This window comes from Alligator mississippiensis, chromosome 7, assembly GCF_030867095.1.
Source record: "Alligator mississippiensis isolate rAllMis1 chromosome 7, rAllMis1, whole genome shotgun sequence".
Taxonomy (NCBI): Eukaryota; Metazoa; Chordata; order Crocodylia; family Alligatoridae; genus Alligator; species Alligator mississippiensis.
Window position 1 is genome coordinate 33,791,592 of NC_081830.1, and position 20,662 is coordinate 33,812,253.

At 51.7% G+C, this 20,662-nt stretch overlaps 1 protein-coding gene across 4 annotated transcripts in view; it reads left to right on the forward strand.

Annotated features, from left to right (window-relative positions):
- Window positions 1-18,530, forward strand: part of ETV5 (ETS variant transcription factor 5) — a 31,006-nt gene extending 12,476 nt beyond the window's left edge. For all 4 annotated transcript variants that reach the window (XM_019489876.2, XM_019489877.2, XM_059730794.1 and 1 more), the window contains exons 7-13: window positions 791-1,087; window positions 6,214-6,473; window positions 8,545-8,607; window positions 10,337-10,405; window positions 10,602-10,771; window positions 14,892-14,993; window positions 16,305-18,530. In XM_019489876.2, the coding sequence (XP_019345421.1) occupies window positions 791-1,087; window positions 6,214-6,473; window positions 8,545-8,607; window positions 10,337-10,405; window positions 10,602-10,771; window positions 14,892-14,993; window positions 16,305-16,526 (1,183 nt within the window). In that variant the 3' untranslated portion in view covers window positions 16,527-18,530. The remainder of the gene's footprint in view (window positions 1-790; window positions 1,088-6,213; window positions 6,474-8,544; window positions 8,608-10,336; window positions 10,406-10,601; window positions 10,772-14,891; window positions 14,994-16,304) is intronic.
- Window positions 18,531-20,662: the final 2,132 nt, after the last annotated feature.

Consider the following 20,662-nt stretch of genomic DNA (forward strand, 5'->3'; position numbering starts at 1 on the left):
GTGCAAATGAAAAGCTCTCCTGAATTGAGTTGGTTAGGGGAATTTAAACAGGTGTGCTGTTGTAAGGGTTAGGGGTTTTTTTGGCTGATTCCACTTCCAGCAGCTCAGGAGTTTAAACAACTCTAGGCTGCACAGAGCATTAAACCTGATCTGTGTTTCCATGACCATTTATAGACCCAGTGGCAGATTTAAGGGGGAACTAGAGCCCTAAATACCCAAATGCTTGGGATTTAGTGCTGCATACACAGGGCTTTCATGTGCTCGTGAGAGAGCTGCAGGAATCCCAGGTGCCGCTCTGTGTGCCTTCTCGTTCAGATGGCCTGCCCTGGACATGAAATCTGCTTGGTTCCAGAGTGCCAAGACCCACTTTCTACGCAGTCCCTGGCAGCTGATTAGAAGTTGCACGGTAACTGCTGGTAGTGATGTTGCAGAGTGTGATCCATTACACAGGTCCTCGCTAAAACTTGTTTGCTGTAAAATCCCAGACAAAGAGTTTGCAATGTAGGGAAAGGCTTAAATATGACGAGCTGGGTTTTTTGGTTTTTTCACACGTGATTGGAAGGGGAAAGATTGTGGGAAATCTGAGGCTTCATCATGGGGACCTACCTTGCCTGCTGCTTCTCTGAGGTACAGAGATTTCCCTGGGGGCTGCTCACAACCCAGCAGTGTTAGTGCCGCTGCCTCCTAACAGCCAGGAAACACTAGCAGGCTTGGGTAGCTGTGAGCAGTGTCGGGAGACTGCTCCTGTGGTCCTTGCTACATCACGGTCCTTTCTGTCTTCCATTTGCAGTGCCTATGACAGAAAGCCCCAAGCCGGGTTCAAGCCAGTAACCCCACCTGCTACACCCGTGTCGCCTGCCCATCAGAACTCGTCGCTTCCGCCCCCTCCACCACCTCCTTCTGTGCAGACCGCGGCCCATGTCGCGCCTCCAGGCCCGCTGCGGGGGGCTCCCCCAGCATCAACTGCACCTGCCCTTCATTCTCTTCAGGAACCAAGGCAGCAAACATTTGCAGTGCCCCGGCCACCTCATCCACCCATGCAAATGCCAAAGATGATGCCTGAAAACCAGTATCCAACAGAGCACAGGTAACAAGCACCATTTGCCTTCTGTCTAGACCAAACGTGTGCTTTTCTCTTCTCTTAAGACCGAGCAGAAGTTTCTCCAAACCCAGCAGGTTGATCCCTTTGCTCAGAATTTAACAGCTGAGTGTCGTTTTGGCGAGTATGGGACAGACAAACAGAGGGTCAAACACGCCTGATCAGAGCCATGTGATGCCCCATCCTTATAACCAAGCAGATCACTTCTGCTTTTGTCTGTTTCTCTTCCTTTTAGAAATCAAAAGATGGATGAAAACTGCAGATCTTGGGATTTTTTTTTAAAAGGGCTTGATGCAACATTTGTCACCTTTTGCAAAGATCTTTATTGCTTTCTGCTTCCTTGAGAGGCATCTCTCCAAACCAGTCGGTGCTCTGCTGCCACATTCACCCTAACTTACCATTGTTTCCAACCCAACACAACAGCAGGGGGTTGACACAAACCTCATGCTGCCTGTGCCTTGCTGCCTCTCCCCAAGAGAGTCCAGCTTTTTCAGCTGGGCTCAAAGAGACTGGTGCTGATTTATGGCAGACTACGAGAGTTTAAGCACTGACTCAGTCCATGTTCCTTCCCAACTACCTCTGCTTTTCCAGGAGGGATTGTGCCTTTCTGCTTGTCACAGTGTAACTTTGCTGCTACCTGTCCTATGCAGGATGGTGTCAAGCAGGTTTCCTGCCCTTCCCCAGTTAGTTTCCTTAACCATTGTTAACTTTTACTTCTCTGCCATACCAGTGGTATATGTGCCTTCCAGCCCAGAAGCTGAGTAGATGGACTCTCTCTTTAGCTGTTTCACAAAGCGCTGGCCTGTAAAACAGTTTTAGGGAGTTACCCTGCCCCTGGAGGCTGGTCAGGGTCTTCTGGCAGTGCCCAATCTTTGGAAGGCTATTGGAGAATAGAAGCTTGGCCACCCCTATTCCCTCCATCCTTGCTGCCAGTTATGGCCAAGTGAAATGTTGTAGAAGCACCATGAGTCTTTGCTAACCCTGCATAGTGTCACTGCAGGGCTCAGTTGGAGTTTGTTGTGTGCCTGCTCTGTTTCCATTTATCAACAGGGTTGGATAACTCAGGAGTGTAAGTTTAGCAGTGCGTGTTTTAGAGATACCCCTGTAATGCGCTTTGCTCAAGATTGCTGAGGTGCATTCCCAGCCTTGCTCCATCTAAACAAAGCTCCAATTTGGGAAATGCATCTTATGGGACGTGTCCTGTAGAGAGTCTGAAAACACTAAGAACCTTCTTCGCTTACCTGGGTGAGGATACATTTTTAAAACTCTAACTGCAGGCTATAAGCCATTGGTGAGGAAAATGTCCCACCATGTGTGCCCACCAGTGCATCTGTCCCCAGACTAGGAGGTGGAAGGTACAGGTTCTCTTCCCAGCTCACCTAATAACTCACTTGGAAGCTCACTGAGAACTAAGTAGGTATCCTCACCCAGTTCTAACTACCCCCTCCACACTGTGTAGGGGACTGGCTAAGAGGATTTAGTACTGTGTCTTATTTGTAAGTCCTGCAGGGGAAAAAAGAAAAAGGAACATTCCTTTCATTTCCTGCCCCCTCCACACCCCACCTCAATTTCTTATCAACACAGAGCCAAGGTTGTTTCTTTGATACCTTTGTCTAGCTCCTGCTTGCACATACATGAGTCTTGCTATTGTCTTGTGTGGGAGTTGCTGGACACTTGTCCTTACTTAATCTTCCATGTTTGTACGCGTTTCTGTCCCACTTCAGCTTGCCTAGATGTGCTCTATCCCTCCTCATAACATCCTCACAAGTGCTTGTTGTCCTTCCCTTTAGTATGTGTTGGTGAAAATGATTGGCATTTGGCGAGCTCACTGCTGCCCGAGGTCGTGGTAGCTTCCCACTTGAGTCGGCATTTCCAGTTTCTTGCCGAAGAATTAGCAATTTATTCTATTTGACTCTTGCCAAGTTGCAGATCCATCTTATTGCATCAAATTTGCCTGTCTCCAGTTTCCCTGGGAGAGCTGTGTGGAATGTGGCTGCCCATTCAGACCAGCAGCTATGACTAAAACATGCAGAAGCAGCATCTTAGCTCAGCATAGTTTCAGTAACTCTTTCTTTCCCTCTGTTCTTGTGTTCATATCCAATATTTAGCTAGGCCTCTTAGAGCAAGCTGTGGGCCTTACTTTGCCTAGGTTAGGAACCAGGAAGTCTGTGCTCTCCTTTGAGTTAGTTCTTTGTCTTGGAAGAGCTGCTGTGGATGTTTAAGGCTGAGAACCCTGTAGAGGCCAGTTCTGCTGGAAGAGTGGGGAAGTGGAAAGAAAAAGGTTCTGTAGAAACAGAGCTGTACCTGTATCTGTAGGGTTTAACTTGTTTGGTCTCTGTAAACAAGGGGCTTCTTTTTAAAGGTCCTGCCTGCAGAATGCAGATCAGTCCCTCAGAGAGGGGCCTGGAGGAGGGAGGGCTCTGCGTCGCATGAAGGTCAGGGCATAAAAAAGTTGGACAAATTTTATCATAAGCAGGATGATATGGAAAATGCTTGGCTAAGCTACACCAGTGGAAGCCATAGGAACATAAATCAACATTGGGCTTCAAAAGACGAGCTTACCTCTCTGCATATTTCTGCTCTCATCTTCCTCCCCCCCACAGCTCTTTCCAAAAAACCCCCCTGAGTGAATGACATCTGAGGTTGCTTTGCAGACCATGGGGCTCTGAGCTGCAGACGACCTTACAGCTATGTTTGGGATATTGACTCGGCCTCATCTGGAAGTGCCACTTCCTGCAGAGGCCATGCCAGTGCAGGGCTAGAGTTTCAGTCTGGAAGGTTAGAGGGACATCCATCGGAAGTGCAGTAATCCAGGCCTGTCAGCTGCAGAGGATCCGGTTACAAGGCCAAATGCCGTGCAGGCCTTGGGGTGCTTGCAAAGGGAATGGATTTGTACAGATCGCCTTTCAAGGTGTTAATCTGCTAGGGCACTGGGGTCTCTGCGCGTGCGTGGTGAAACGCCAGGCAGGGCTCCCATCCATCTCTCTCCAGTTTGTCAGCACTTAGCCCCTGTAAGGTCAAAAATGAGGCCATGGAAGCTGTACTCTCCTCCCTTGTCGATGGCAGTGATTCCAGTGGCGACACGCAGGGGGCACACGGGGGTGCATGTGCACCCCCTGACTGGCCGCACTCGCCACTTAGACGATGGGCAGTGGGGCAGGCGAGAGCACTGATGTCCCCCCGGCAAGTGCCAGCCAATTGCTGAAGCCGCTCCCAGAAGTGGCCGCAGCTGCAGCCGCTCCCGGAAGTGACTGCAGTGATCAGCCATCATGGGATTGATTGCAGGGGTCCCCCCAGGCAGTGAGATCGGCCACGGAGGGACCCCCATCAGTCAGTGGGACTGCTCACAGGGGAGGCACAGGGACACCCCTCCCACCCCCCACCCCGACTAAGGTGGCACCAGTCACATACGAGTGATTTCCTGGTGTGAGAAGTGGGACTTGGGCTGCACATAGGCACGTGGTTTAGCAACATCCTTGAATTGAGAGGCCAGAAGGGGGAAGTTCAAGAGGTAGGGGAGCAGAATCCTGAAAGCAGCTGGTTCTTCACAACTGAGTTGTTTGAGGGTCGCCCTGAGTGGGCCATGTCAGGAGCTTGTCATCTTGAGCATCTGCGTGAGCTCCAAGGTATATGGCCTTTGGGAAAATTTGCTCTATTCCCACCTTAGCATGTTAAAGGCTTAATCCCAGCCTCAGAGGCAGATTAGCAGCCATTTGTCTTCTGTTGATTGCTAAATGGATTGAGCATTTATACATGTGTCCAGTTCTCCATGGGAGCAAACTTGCCACAGGGCCTCTCTCTCCTCTGTGTTTTTATTTTGAACTTCTCCCTCTGCCAGGAATATGGAAAGGGCTTCCTGACTTTCCTGGAGATGGGGACTTGTCTCTCATCTGCTTGAGCACCAGGTGAGGTACCAAGAGGAGATTTTTGTGCAAGGGCTAGAACTTGAGGAAGGAGAGACAGCTGCACGTGCCAGTCTGATTCCCTTGATGTGGACAGGGCTTCTCTGGTGCTTGAACTCACATTACGCAAGTTGCCACAAAGGAGCGAAGAGTGGGAAATGGATCATTGTGCCCAAAGCCTTTCTCCCCCTGCTCACTCCCCCCAGTAAAGATGGTAGGTCCTCCAGGAAACAAGGGTAGGGGAGTGGTCCCAGGGTGTCCCCTACTGGACACAGCCTGGGAGTGGCTCCCTTAGCAGCAGAGGAACAGAACTGGCTGGACCCAAGGGGTGTGGAGGGTATAGGTAGGCAGTCACAAGGTCTCTTTTTGGTCTGCATAAGAACAGCTTGACTTCTGAATTTAACTTCAGTCCCTCCAGATCTACTGGGTAACTGGTCACTGCTTTATGAGCTGGTGATGGTGGGGTCCTTGCAGTCTGTTATCAAGTTCAAACTAAGCTTGTCATCTTAACTGTTCTTTCCCCCACACATTCTCACCCCATTAGAGAAAACTGAGTCCTTTGTGGCAGTCATAGTTCTCATCAACAGCTTGTTTCTTCCTTGGGAGGCCACTTGGAAAGCTACAGTCACATCTGCTGGGGATGAGTAAGTTTCTGGCCTTAAAACTGGTGGACCTTCCACCATTTTTCACAAGGAAGAGATGATATGAGGGCTTTCTCAGAGATTCATCCCCAGCATGTGGTGCTGGACACTTAGCTGCTCACTGTCCTTTTCACAGCCCCAGACCCATCACATTGAGGTCTTGCTCCCTAGCTTTGGGAGCAAGACATCCCTGGACAGTCTACTCCACTTCTTGTTGCATTTTACAGAAGTCCCCTGGCCTGCCTAAAGCTGTTGGCAGGATTCTGTCTCCGGTGCTAGGAGGGGAGAGTGGCCCTCTGTTCCCCTCTGCACTTATTGCCGTATCCCCTGTCTGTGGTTATTCTGTGTGGCAGCTGGCAGTGTTGGCGCTTGCAGTCTCTTGCGTAGGAATGCCTGGGATGGCATCTCCCAGTGAAAAAAATAGGCCTGGGTTGTTAACCTCTAATTGGAGTAGCAAGCTCCGTGACCCCGGTGGAGCCTGGACTGCCTGCCTATGCTGGGAACACGTGTTTTTTGCCCTCCAGGGTAACATCTTTTTTTTCCCCTGTCTTTGTGTTTCCCTCCCTTGTAGGTTCCAGCGACAGATGTCTGAACCCTGCCATCCTTTTCCCCCTCAGCCAGGGGTCCCTGGAGACAATCGCCCCGTCTACCACAGGCAGATGTCGGAGCCGATTGTCCCTGTTGCCCCCCACCCTCCTCAGGGATTCAAACAGGAGTACCATGATCCCCTCTATGATCATGGGGTCCCGGGCATCCCTGGGCCTGCCAGGCATGGGTTCCAGTCTCCGGTGGGCATTAAGCAGGAACCCAGGGATTACTGCATTGACTCAGGTCAGTATGAGAGCTGGGCCCTCAGTATGGAGGTTGTGAGGGACTGTCTGGGACTAGGGAAGAGACCTCCCACCCCCATGCTGAGGCCCTAAGAGTGTATTTGCACACACACTGTGGGAGCACATCCCAGGCTGTAACCTTGCTTCAAGCAAGACTCCCACCATATGCTGCTACATGTCCCTGTTTGGTACTAGTTCAACTGCCAGACCCAAAGTGAGGTGAGGAGGGAAGCAAATTCCTCGTGCCAGGGCCCACAGCCCTGCTGGAGCGAAGCTCTGCCTTAGCCCTTCGGCGTAGCCGCAATGCCAAGTAGACCAGCAGCTGAGAGCAATGTGCATGCCATGCTGCACATCTGGAGGGGAACGAGGGCCACGTCCCAGCTCTGCAAGTCCTGTCTGATCTGCATGCCTCGGAATGAGAGCAGAGCCAGCCTTTTATCTCTTCCATCTACCCACTGAGGCTGGGGGGGCTGCCGAGGGGGGGATGTTGGTGCATAGACCCTGCCGCTCTCAGCAAGTTAAAAATAACTGCGGCCAGCCCACCCGCCGCTCCTGAGGTTTACCTGGCAACTTCCTCTCCGCTGTTCTCAACAGTGTCGTGTTAAAGCAATGGCCCGGGCAGCTTTGGCACTTTCCCCTGGGGACAGAGGGAGCTGCTTCCCACTTGCTGCCACCAACCTTTTCACCTAGCTAGAAGGACAGATTTATCTCTGTTTTCACTTAATAAATAAATAAGCCCCTGGCCTTTGACAGATGTTGCTGTGACTAAGCTTCAGGGCTCCACGTAGCTGGGAGCTGCCATCTGCAATGCGACATGAGTCCCCTAGTCCGAGGCACCATGCAGGGGGGTTATTGGGACATGCCACTGATTTAGATGGGTTCAGGCCCATCGCTTCCCTCAGGGGGGGAGAGAGCCCCCCCAGTGCCAACCATGCTGCCCAGTTGTGTGATTTCTGTTGTTGTCTGTTGTTGGTGCAGGGCCCCACCCGCCTCACGTTGGCAAATCCTCTAATCGCATTAAGCCTAAAAATACTGTGACCTCAGGATGGAACCTGGTCATCAGCTACCAGCTGGAGCAGGTGGGGGGTGGAAGAGGAGCTGCAAGGGTTTATTTTTTTTAAGGACCCTTGTTATCTCCATTCCTCTCCCTCCTTATATGGCCTGAGCCATTGGGGGGGGGGGGGGGGGGGGGGGGGGGGAGTTTAAAAGGGGCTTAATTTTTTTTTTGTAATGAAGGCTGTTGCAAATGACCTTTCCCCTGTTGAGAATATCCATTGACCTTTGCAGGCTGCCACTTTACTGTGGATCTCTTCCAAACTAGGAAAAGCGCCTGCCCTGTTGTATTGTAGCTGCGGCTTCTCTCTGTGGTCACCAAAGGGATGTTCTTGCAAAGGGAATGAAGGGGGAGGGAGGCAGCTGGAGCAGGCGGATGAGAGCAGAGGAGGTGGCTTATAAAGACTTCTAGGAACAATATATATGCCTGCCTTGGTAGCGTATCAACATCCACAAATGCAGTACCACTCTCTGGAGTCCTCTCTCTGGTTCAGCTCGTCTTGCCCATCTAAAATCAAGTGGTAAATAGTTTTGACATGGGGGCAGGGAAGGAAAAGTTCAGAGTTAAAAACTGCTGTGCTGGTGGGTTTTTTTTTTTTTAAGCTATTAGTTTTCAAGGCAAGAGAGGAAACCCTTTCAGGGAAGTGGCAAGTAAAAGCAAATGCGAGTTAAAGATCAATCCTGCCAGCAAGTGGTTCCTGGAACAACAGCTGCCTTTTACGTTAACTCTTCCATGTCAGGGCTGTTGTGTTCAGGGGCTTGCCTGGCTTCCTGTTGGCGAAGCAGGCAGCAGACCAACGTAGGCCGGGGAGCAGGGGGTGGCCTTAGTCTGGGAAGGGGTTGAAGCTGGTCTATCCATATGCTGTGGGCTCTGCTCCCTCGAAGCAGGTCTGTGTGGGCCTTGGTGTGATCATGCAGTCCTGCACTTCCCCGTCAGGCTGCTTCTGCTTTTCTATCCTGACCGTGCAAAGCCTATTGCATTCAGCAAGGCACTAACGCAGCCTCCATCTCCATTTCAGAAGTGCCTACCTGCCAGTCCTCGTTCATGAGAGGAGGGGGCTACTTCCCCGGCAGCCATGATGGTGAGTTGTGCTCACGTGGGCATGGGACATCATGTATCAGGGAGGGGGCAAGGGCTGGCTGTGCACTCTTGGCTTGAGTAGAAAAATGGGAACTGATGACCAGATGCAGTCAAGGGGTAGTACGATGCTGGCACTCTCAAAAGGGAGAGGGCCAGGGGGCAGGCTGGGTGAATGTGAGGGTGAGTGTTGCCTGGCACTTCTTGCTCAATCCAGCTGCCAAGATCCTGGCAGGATCAGCACAGAGTTTCTCCTTCCTATCACTAGTAGGAGAAATCAGAAGGGTACCTGGGGTCACTGACTCCAGTTCTCTGCCTTCCCAGGCAGTTGGTTACCCAAGGAATCCCCAAAATGGCCACTTCAAAGCAAAGAGGTTTGCACTGGCTGTCAGCTTGCTTCTGACATGCTTCACTCCAGCTCTTGACAGCAGTGGTGCTTGTGGGCAGGAGGTCTGAGGCAGCCTGAGTCCCACTGAGCATCACTGACCCTAGTCCCTAGGCAAGGCATCTGCATGGCGCTGGTGGCTGTGCTGGCCATGGCAGCTGATGAATGGAGGGGCACCCCCTGACTCCCTCAGGGGCCACTGAAATGCATCCCAGGGAAAAGGAGCCTTTTGGGGCTGGGCTGCTGTGTAAGCAGGTGCTACTGCACTGCTACCAAACCCAGGCAGCACCCGGCAGCAAGGTTCATCTCCCTGAAGCAGCAAGGTCAGGGCAGGTGCTCGGAGGAAGTGTTTGAAGCTACATGCAGGCTGCAGCATCTCTGCCCTGTGCTTTTCTGCCTGCTGAAGCGGCGCTCTCAACACCTCAGAGTAACAAGTGCTTCGGTGCCAGCCTAGCAGGCCCCTGCCACCTGGCTGAGGCCTGCTATCACTCCTTTGCCACACCGGGTGCGGTCCCCCGAATGCCCGTGAATGCAGATGGAGAAGCGAGCCAGCTTTGATTAGAGATCCAATCTGCCTCTCACCGAGGACTCCCATCTCCTTCTGCACCCGCAGTTCAGCCCACAGGACACCTTCCTTCCTGCCCCCTGAGCTGGGGGTGCTAGGCAGTGATGCTGCCTGCTGCCTCTGCAGCTGCTAATAGCGTATCTCCATCCAACTGCCGCCTCACCGGAGCTAACAGACCATCCCAGCTGTTAGCTGGGGAGAGAAACCGCACGGCTTCTCTCAACCATGCTCCCCAAGGGCTGCCTGCTTGGCACTCCTCTGATTTAGGGAGGGAGCTACGTGCTATATGGTCTGAAGTGAGGTAACTTGCCCCCATGCAAACACAGCAAGGGCTCTGGTTACTGCAACTGCTGGAGGGGAGGGGAGAGGAGGGGACAACAGACCTGAACTGGGCTCCGGCAGCATTGAGGGCTCTAGTTTGCTTGCTGACGTGAACCTCTAGTCTAAAAAGACCAGGCTTGCTCTCTGTAGCCACCCAAGAAGGCTTGCGGAACAAGGCTTTAGGTTTGATGGAAAGTTCCTTTAAGGATTTTTTTCCTTCAGAACAAAGGGTGGCCTCTAGGAGTTCCTGTTTTGGGCCTTGGGCCAGACTGGCATGGGGGTCACATTTGGTCTTAAACTTCAGAGGATGAATAAAATGGGGCTTCCGCTGAGCATAGATGGGGTCCAGCCCATGTCCCTTGAGTTTTCCGATGTCCCATGGGTGGCTTTCCTGGCTGCTCTGGGTTGCAGAGGGCCATATAGGATGCTGCACTTAGCTAACGGGCCTGCTTTTCCCTCTAGGGTTTTCCTATGACAAAGATGCCCGGCTGTACTTTGATGACACATGTGTGGTGCCAGAAAGGCTGGAAGGTAAGCGCGATGCAATGGTGGGGACATAGTGGGGTGGGTCAGGGAGCTGCCCTGCACAGTTGAGTTGATGAAGACCCTGGCATGGTTCCTCCAGCGGCGGCAGGCTGCCATGGTTTAGAGGGGCTAGAGCGGGGGGGGCCTGGCTGAGCACAGCACCAGAGGCACGTGACCTAACAACCTGTCTCGACCTGTGCAGGCAAAGTGAAGCAAGAGCCCACCATCTATCGGGAGGGGCCCCCATACCAGAGACGAGGGTCTCTGCAGCTCTGGCAGTTCCTGGTCACACTCCTGGATGACCCAGCCAATGCCCACTTCATCGCCTGGACGGGCAGGGGCATGGAGTTCAAGCTGATCGAGCCTGAAGAGGTACAGACCTGATGGCAGGACTCCCCAGCACCACCTGCTTTTGCAAGTGCTGCTTAGTTTCTTGCTGTATCGTGAAGGCCTTGGTTTCCAGGCAGCCTTGCCTCCCTTCAGTGGTCAGGATGCCACGGGGGCAGTAAGCAGCCAAAGACTTTGCCTGGGGTTGAATCTGGGTGTTTAAACCCTTGACTGAAAATAACCCTCTGGATCTTGCCTTCTCCTGTATGACTGGCTGTTCACCTGTAACTGAGCAGAAGTAAATCTCCCTGGTGGAAGATGCTGGGTTTGGCTAGGCTGATTGGGGAGGGCAAGGGGTGTGGGACCACTGCGAGGTGCAGAAATGGTATGTGGCTGCCTCGCTACGTGTCTGTGTAGTATGTCCCATGGCAGTGCCCGTGGTGGGTCCGCTGGGCCCAGCAGCAGCCCAGGTAGTGTCGTACATCACCACAGCTGGAAAGGTTGTGAGGCTCTGTTGAACTGGGTGAGGCTGGCAGTGGGGCCTGCTTCACACTGGCAGACTGGGTGGGGATGGGAGGCTGCATTTCTGCCATTGAGGCGCCGGGTAGGCCTGTGGGGTGAAATTGATGGTTGGGTTTTGGCCTTAAGCAGCATTGTCCAGCAGTGAAATGGTTCATGGTGACCTTTCAGCAGTCCCTAGTGAGTTTGAGTCACCCCTGAGTTGAGTGAGAGGTGAAGAGTGGGCTCAAGAGTGCCAGCCGACGTGGGCCAGCGCTGCTGCCACGTGGTGGTATATAACAGGAGCAGCATGGAGGCATCTCTCCAGCAGCCAGGGCTACAGTAGTTTTCTGAAGAGATCTCAGCAGTTGCCAGGACAGGTTGCACCACCACAGCTGCCAGAAGCAGTGAGAGGGTGGCTCTGGTGTGTCCTGCCAGTCTTCATGCCCTGGGGTCAGTAGAGTCTGTTTGCAGGATGAGGTGGTTTTAAAGGTGAAAAGCCAGTGCTTGGCCTCCACTGAAGCAGCTGGAGCAGTTGTTCTGCCTTCCTGAGTGATACATGCATGCACTGGTCCTACTCTTCTCGGCAGCGTGGTGTGGAAGATGCACACTCCTCCTCCGCTCCACAAAGCCCCTGGTCAGTGTCAAATAGCTGAACCCCAGAGCTGGTCTTGGGACTCTGGTGTGTCAATGTGCTCTGCCCTGCTTGGGTTAACTCCCTAGGAAAGTTTTCCCACCTGCAATGCAGGCTCTCTGCCCCAGGCTAGGAGATGCTCTTTGCCTTTGTAAGACAGCAGTCTCTTGTGGAAGCCGCTCCTCTGCAGCCTGTATGGATTCATCCTGGTTTGCAGCCAGGGCTCTTCATTGCTTTGCCACAGCTGCCCTGGGGCTGTAGCACTGGCCCAGTGACTGCAGGGAAGCCCGGCTGTGGGCCCTGTGTGACAGCTATGCATCAAACCTCCCATCAATCCTTCTCAGCAGGGCCACGCACTAAGCCTAAAGCCCAGCCACTGGGCTGTCTGCTTAGAGTCCCAGCCTGTCCTTGGGGAGCCCTTTGGGCCTTGCTGTGCTATCTCCCAAGCAGCCCAGAAAGGTCCCTGCATAACTTGGAGCATGGTTCCATGTCTCTGCCATACAGACTTTCTCTGCTGCTTGTAGCTGCCTTCTGTTAATGAGCAGAAGCTGGTCAGATGCATCACTGTCAGCCCACGTCCACGAAGAGCCTCCTCTGCTAGTTTCCATTGTGGCTTGGGCTGTGTCCCAGGATTGCCACGGAGGTACTGGGTTTCATAACTGACCCTCTGCAGTACTCGTAAGGAGTGTCACGGCGAGCTTGTAGGGTGACGCAGAGGAAGAAGCCGTTTGAGGAGTAATTGAAACCAGCTGCAGAGCGGCGTGGTGCATGGTGGGTAATTATCCATAATATCTATTACGCCGTGCATGGAAATTGTGGTTTTTCAAACGGCTTTTTTGGCCAGCTCCCTAATCAAATGTCTTTTGATAGTCCTCCAGTTTAGCACTCTGAATTATGACAGGCTGCACTTTCATCTGGAAATGCTTTCGCTGTGAATCTGCATTTGTTGCCTTTTGAGAGGAATGGATTCGGGGAGGGGGGAGGAATGCATGTGGCCCAGCTAGGCTGCAGGAGGAGGGCTGGTCCCTGGGATGTGGTTGCTGAGGGAGGAGGAGAGATGACTGCCTCCTCACCCTGGATTCCTGACACCTCCCCAGGGCACGGGGAGGTGTGGTAGGGAAGGCAAGCCTCTCTGCTGTCTAGGTGCTTGGAGCAGGCCCTTGAGCCCTGCTGGTCCCCCAAAGCGAGCACCTGGCCAGCAGCAAGCATGTGCCCAGGACCCATCAGCATGTGCTATCATGCAGCAGAGGCAAAGGAGCTCTTCTGGGGCCTCCTGTGTCAGTGAAGCCCCTGTGCCCAGAATTGATTGTGTAACCATAGCTACAGGGCTGCCATGTGTAATGCACCGACTTGTCCTTGTGTGGATAAGCGGTGATGGAGAGCATGCGACTGAACATCGCGGCGTGCCCTAGAACACGCTCCTGTTGCAGACCCACTCGCAGAACCAGGCTGAGGGGTTTGGTGCTCCTTGGGGCAGTGTGTGTTGTCGTGGCTGTAGCTAGACGGGGCAAGCAGGAGGCGGTGGCTGTAACTTCCTCTTCTGTCACTTGTGCCTGCATCTTTGCGGTCAAGGTGTCATGGAAGCAGTCAGCCTGCCACAGGGGTGATGCATAAGAGGTACACTCGGGTGCATGTGCACACCCTGAGTGTGGTGGTGCACCCCCTAGAAAAAGGCACTACCGACACTGTCAGCAGCGCCAGTGGGTGGTCACCGCTTGCCACCCTACTGCCATCAGCGCTTCTGGGTGGTTGCCAACCCCGGTTGGTGCTCATGTTGCACCCCCCCAGCTGCCGACAGTGCCGGTGGTGTCTGTGGGAGCTCCATTCTTACCACTGCCATGCTCCCACCACCGCCAGCGCAACCGTGCCCCCCCAGCCACCAAGGGCACGCGCCATTCATGGCCTGCCATATGCTACTGCAGCCTGTTAGATTGGCCTGGCGCGTGGGCAGCAAGAGATGGTTTCCCCATCTTGTGTGGTGAGGATGGAAGGAGTCGGTAAAGGGCTGGACCCATCTTCCTGTTAAACCTCTGCATGGTTATGGGGTGCCCATGGTGGGGTTTGGATATGGAAGAAGGGACCGTGCTAGATGCACGCTTCTCACTGGTTTATTCTGTAACTGACACTGGCAAGTAAAAGCAGGCCTTCCATCTGAAGCACCCTGGGAGAGCTGAGCCGCCCCGCTGTCTGCTGTGTTCCTTGGATGGCTCTAAAACTGCATGTGTGGCTCTGATGGCTGCCCTGGGCCTCTGACATTTCCCCACCGTCATAATGCCTCTGGTGGACAGGGCTTGGGTTCGAGCACTTAGTGCTAAGCAATCCCATCAATCTCCCTCTGAGTGGGTAATGGCGCTGCATGGCTTATTGCTGGTGCCAAAGGTCCCCTGGGAAGCAGTGGATTGGCTGGCAGCAGGCTTATGTCTTTGGATTCCTGCTCCCAACGGGAACTGAAATTGAGTCAAACTTTTCCGGCTGCTGCGGGAAGCTGTTAGAAATTAGCTGGTGCACTTGCAGCTCAGGAGCAACTCGCAAGTGATGGGGGGGTGGAGGGGGCGCTCATCTAAGGTTTCAGAGCTGACCACTCTAATGATTCTTTATTGACTCCAGCAGAAACCGCAGGGCTAATGGCTGTTGATTTGCTCAGCCACTTGCAGGTAGTATAATAACTACTTCTTGGGCAGGGGCAAGAGGGGGCTGGTTAACAGCATCCTGAGCCTTTTGCCTTTTGGTCATAAGGTCGCTATGGTTTCCTCGTGCTGTAATGTAAGGGCAGTTTGTTTGTGGGCCTAGTCCCGCTTCCCATAGCCGTGGCCCTTGGCGAGCACTGGAGAGGTGAGAGCAGGCAGTGGATGCATGCAGCATTTAGGTGGGCTAGCAGCCTGTTTCTGGCGCCTGGGTTGGTGCCTGTCGAGGGGCACTGACCTCCCAGGTCTTTGGGATGTCACCCTCTCAGTAGTGTCTGACTTCAGCACAGCCTTTGCACAGCCTTTGGAGCTACTGCTGGGTCTTCACTGCCATCTCCTTTCCTTCCAGGTCGCTCGCCGCTGGGGAATCCAGAAGAACCGACCTGCCATGAACTATGACAAGCTCAGCCGTTCCCTGCGCTACTACTACGAAAAGGGGATCATGCAGAAGGCAAGTGGCTCATTGCTTCCTATCCAGAGAAAGCCTGGTGCTTGGGGTTGAAGTGGAGCCTTCCTGTGGGTGGGGAGATGGGGTGCTCCCAGCACTCACAGACCATGTTTGGTTCAAATTCAGGGGAGGCCTCCTTACTTGTGACTGGCAGTAAAACTGTGCAGGAGCAAGGGTTGGCTCCCCAGGCTGTGAGAAGAGAAACCTGGAAGAGGGGAGTGATTAAGCCAGAAGGAGGCAGTAGGAAGTTGCTGCTGCCTTTGGAGCATTGTTGCCAGAAGGAGGAATGGGTTCCATTTTACCTTCTTCCGCAGGCTGTAGGTACAGCAGTGTCGAGATGGAGATGGAGATCCCAGGTGACAAAGACGCGCTGCCCATACAAGTTTGATACAGGGCTCAGTGTGGTTAGGAGCACAACTTTTTGTACAGGATTCAGCGTGGCTGCTTTGACCCTGAAAGTGGGGCCTGAAGCTGCCCTGGTATAAGCATGGTCCTCTCGGTGTTGTGTAGTTTCTATTTTGCTAGTCTGGCAGACATTTGAAAGGGGCATGATATTGTGGAGATCAACCCTAACTTTTTATTCCTGCTTGTCTTAGCTGCAAGTAGCCATGGAGACTGCTCTAGTAAATTGTACAATGAAACACTTCTGAACTTAAGAGCGTGTTTATCCAGATGATTAATCCTCAAGAGACCACTTTTTTTTTTTTTAACAATAGCATCAACATAAAGCCCTTGGAAACACTGCACTGCTTTTCTCCATGGGGAGAGAAGCATTTTCCTTTAAACCAAGGAGCTCTGCAAACATGAGTGTAGCTGTGTATTTGGGGACCGAGCGAACAAACCCATCGTTGTGCTCAATTTGGTATGGAGTGGGCGCTCGTTAAAGTGCCTTGTTCTTAAGGCAGAGATGGTTTGAGGTGATGATTTGGAGGGGAAGCACTGAGACGCTCCATTGTAGCATACGCCTACGCTCCCTGAGTCATGTGTGGCAGCTGAGATTTTGAAAGCACATGAAGGGGCTTAGGCCCACCTCCCCTTCAGATTTAAGTGGAAGATAAACGTGCAAATTCCCTAGGTTCCTCTTGGAAAAACCTCTGCCAAATCTTTCCCTTCTGCCCCTTTCATGCCTGCCCAATGGGCAGTCTGCTGAAGGGACCCTTCCATCCCTTTGGATCGTTCTCTGCATCCTTCCTTCCATAGCACCAGCAGTGTCTCTTACCAAAGGAGACTTGGTCCTGTTGGTGCTATGTGGTGTGCATGCTATTTCTCCCTCTGTAGTTGCCCCCTCATGCAAACCTTTGTCTCTATTTCCAGGTGGCTGGAGAGCGATACGTATATAAATTTGTCTGCGATCCAGATGCCCTCTTTTCTATGGCCTACCCGGACAATCAACGCCCCTTCTTGAAGGCTGAGCCTGATGTCCATGTCAACGAGGATGACACTTTGCCTCTGACACATTTTGAGGATAGCCCTGCTTACCTCCTGGAGATGGATCATTGCACCAACCTCCCCTACGCAGAGGGGTTTGCTTACTGACTGGCTGGCTGAGCAGCTGAATGCTAACGCTAGAGTTTCAAAGTCAGGCAGATAAGGGCAATGGTTTTGTAAAGAATTTTTCGCTGTTCGTAAAACTGGTGTTTGTGAGCATCATCCAAGGAGCCTAAAACGTACAATGAGTGTCACCACCGAAGACAAACCTTGTAGTCCGAGGACTGGTATATTAGGACTGCCAGTGTCTGAAGGCTCCACTCACTGCAGCCACCAAGAGATTTTGGGGGAGGGAGCTAAAATGGAGTCTCTGGTCCAGGCCACGTTGCTTACGGACAGACACGTGACTGTGTGGCCATTGTTCATGATGGTGCCCATGGAACTTGGATAGACAGTGTGACTGTGTAGCGAATTGTCATGACAATCTGCTTTGCATCAATCACAATACTTGTAGCTGCCTTGTATGTTGGAAAGGGCTTTGATTTGCACAGACAATGGATTTTTTTTGGAGGGGAGGGGGGGTGGTAGGAGTGGGGGATGGGGGATGACAAAGCTAGTCTGAGTGATTTAGCCTTGAAGTGTGGTGCTTGGTATACCTGGGTAGGGTCAGCACTTTGGATTTGGAACGCGGGACACACCAGTGACCAGAGGAAGCCTTTTGTTTCCTCTAAGCCCAGACATACCCCCTCCCTCCACTGTGGACAGCTCTTCTAGCTCCTGCTCTGGTTCTCTGAAATAACGGCTTCCTGCTCCCCCTTGCTGCCCTCCCAGGTGTTTCGGTTGCTCCTCTTCCCTGTTCAAGGCTGTTGCTTTAATTTCACAGGAAGGGGATCATGGGGATCACATTTTAGGGAAAAGTTTCTAACCAATTTTTTGTAGGTTTTTTTGTATCTGAAGGTGAAGCTAACTTTTTTTGCAGACCTGCTGCTTTCTTGGCCTGGGATAGCACTTGATGTTTTGAGATGCCACAGCTGGGTCATGGAGGGACTTCCTAGCCAGGTACATCTGCAGGTAAATGCTCTATGCTTTTCTGTTCCTGGCTCCCAAGTGGAAGTTACACCCACATGTTGTCCAGTTGTAGTGTGCTTATCCCATGGTGGCAGCAGGAACCCCGGCTGGGGTTCTGCATGTACAGTTCCCTGCATTCACAGATGCGCTTTGGGAATTATATGTATATAACACATGGATAATCCTCTTGGCCAACTCCCCTAGCCACAGCGGTGGATAACCCTGGGCATGACTGTCCTCTTACTACTGAACGACCTGTCCCCCTGTTCATGTTTTAACCCTGCATAGGATTGAAAGGATTGGAGACAGCTTGAGCCATGGGCATCCCAAAACAGACTTTTTAATTTCGGTGTCACTTTTCAGATGTTCAGTCTGATCCAATGTCTTGAGGGTTGTTGGGGTTTTTTTGTTTGTTTGTTTGTTTGGGGGGGGTTGGGTTTTTTTAAGAGTTAAGCTGTAAAGATGCCGGGGGAGGGTGTCGAAGAGTGTCTCACCATAAACTAACCTTGTTCTCATCCACATAAAAACAAAAAATCATGCCCTTTCAATTCCAGCTTCCCCAGATGCCTGTACCACTCATATATACTAAACATATATGCATCTTTTCCCAACTGGCTACAAGTTTTTGTTGTAAATGCTGTATAGGATCCCTCCCCTCCACTTCTTAGTTAACCTTGTTTGGGTTTTGGCCGATTCATTCTTTTTCTTTCTCTTTTTTTTTTTGAGCATATGAAGATTAACTCTTTGTAGACTAAGTTACTCTCCCCATGATGTATAAAATGGGCCTGTACAGTCATGAAAGATGGTGGCAGTGTCACTGTTGCACTTCCCACCAGACTCCTGCATCTAGCAGATGGATTTTAGCTTTCTTTTTCTTTTCTTTTCTTTTTTTTTTTTTTTTTGGTGTGGAAAGTCTACAGTGCAGAAAGGGTTAATCTGAGGATTGATTGGAAGTAACCTTTATTTGAGCAGGGCTGTGTGTCTCCTGCAATGCTGCGTTACATTCTGTACTGTGTACAATAAAGGGTTTTTGCTTTCCGTTTGCTTGAGCCTCAAGATGCCTCTTGTTTCAGACAGGCGTACCTTGGCTTCAGGCAAATAAGAATCTGGTGGGGGCAGGGTCTCTTTCTACCCTCTTCCTTGCCCTGTCTGAGCTTGACATGTGTCCAAACATGCCTCTATCATGGGGGAAAGTATTTTAGCAGCGCTTGTGGATAAAGCCTTTGAAAAGCCTTCAGTTGAGGGTGCAGCCACGTATGTGGTGGTCAGAAGCAAGGAAAGCAGAACTACCTCATGTGGAAACTCTCAAGTACCTGGGGTGGTTTACCTGCTAATACCCACAATGCTTTTCCATTTCTGTGTTTGCATGATGTGGTCTTGTGGCAATGGAGGCAGATCTGCCCTGAAAGCAAATGGCCAGGTGTGGATGTGCACCTGAAGGGACTGAACTGCTCTGTTTGTTGCATACTTTTAAATCAAGAAACAGTTAAAATCCTTTTTGTTGGAGTGCGTTATGGGTGCTTTGCTGCATTAGCTAGCAGAGCTTTGTGGCAAGTCCTTTCCCTTTGGATGCTGTAATGCACTGAGATGCCTGGGAGAGATGGCACCAGCTGGAAGTGAGGAGGTTTGTCTCTGAATTAGGACAGCTGTTGGGATTCCATTCATGCCATCTTACTACTGAAAGCTTATCGACCAAGAGGTGCAGAAGGGTCTGACCTTGATCCAGGTACTACATATCCCCGAGCCCCACCTCCAGGATTAGCAATTAGCTTCCTTCTTTTGGGGAAAAATGCAAAGTGACCTCTGCATCTTGACTGGAGAGAGAATGAACTGACACCTTAAAAACCACCTGCACCAAACACACACAAGCCCTTTGCCCTCCCTCCCAATCATACACACATCCCTCGTATGTCTGTTCCTGTTGCATTGAAAAGAGAAGAGCTGACAAGTGTGCAGATGTGGGTATGAAACCACGCTCCTGTCTTATAACTGTTCTTGATTTTTACAGCCTTGGCTTCACTGCAGAGCAGGCCCCCCTCATGGTCACAGCTCAAAAGCAGCCAGGCTATTTTGCTCTCTTTGAAAAGGTTTCCTCTCTTTCAAAAGGTACAACCCTGTTGCAACATACTTCTACAGTCGTCTCAGGTGAAATCTGCAGGTTGCATCTCATGTTGCAACCCCAGGGGAAGAGTTAAATCTCCGACAGTGGGAAATTACAACTTACTGCCCCAAGTAGCAACAACAGGTGAGATGAGTTGGGTATGAGGCCAGTGGGTTGTATTGGAAGAATGTGTGGGAAGTGCTCCGAAGTTGTGGGTTAGTCATAGAGAGGTCAGGCTGGAAGGGGCCTCCAGAAGTCATCTAGTCCAACCCTCGCCTGAGGCAGGAATTAGCTCTGTGCAAACCAGCCCAAGTGGGAACAGGTTATTACAGATGCTGGCATTCTGTGATTTAAAGGTCCTCTGAAAGATGTTAGCCACAGTTCATTTGTAGCCATAGAGTATGTCATAGCTCACTGCGCTCATGGTGGTCTTCATTTTCCAAAAGCTCTTGCAGAGAGGCAGAAATCCTGAATTGTGGCTGATGGAGAGTGTAGCCAAGTGACCTACGCAGTGGTGAGGAACCCCCACTTATCAGCCTTTTAGCTCACAGGGTAAATGCCAAGGGCCTTTGGATTAAGTTCAGAGGGAGGTGGTACTTCATTGCACTGTTTTGGGTTTGTTTTGTTGTTTTTTCCCCCTTACCAGCGAGCCCAAGGTGATTGAGAAAATCAAAGTTTCAAGGCTCAGTAGAACTGCTAAATCCACCCTCCCGGTAGTACCCAGTGCTCCAGGGCCTGATAAGAGCCACCTTCACCTTCCCTGTCATTCCCCCACCCCTTTTTTTTCCTCCAAACGTGGAGATCCTTGTACATCCCGAGTATATTTTAACAATCCATGAAGCAACAGGACGCTAGCTGCTACTGTCCCCCTGGTTTACCCATGGCAGGTTAGGGTGTGACACTTGTGGTTGTGTGTCAGGGTTGCTACGTACATTTTTCAAGAGGCTGGACTAGATGTGATTTTGAATGCCTTGAAGGCAGACTGCTCTGCAGGGCACCACTTGATGTTCCATGTATGCGCTGTGTAGGAGCTACAGGGGCTTAAACAAGCTTTACATAAAGTAGTGGTACCCGT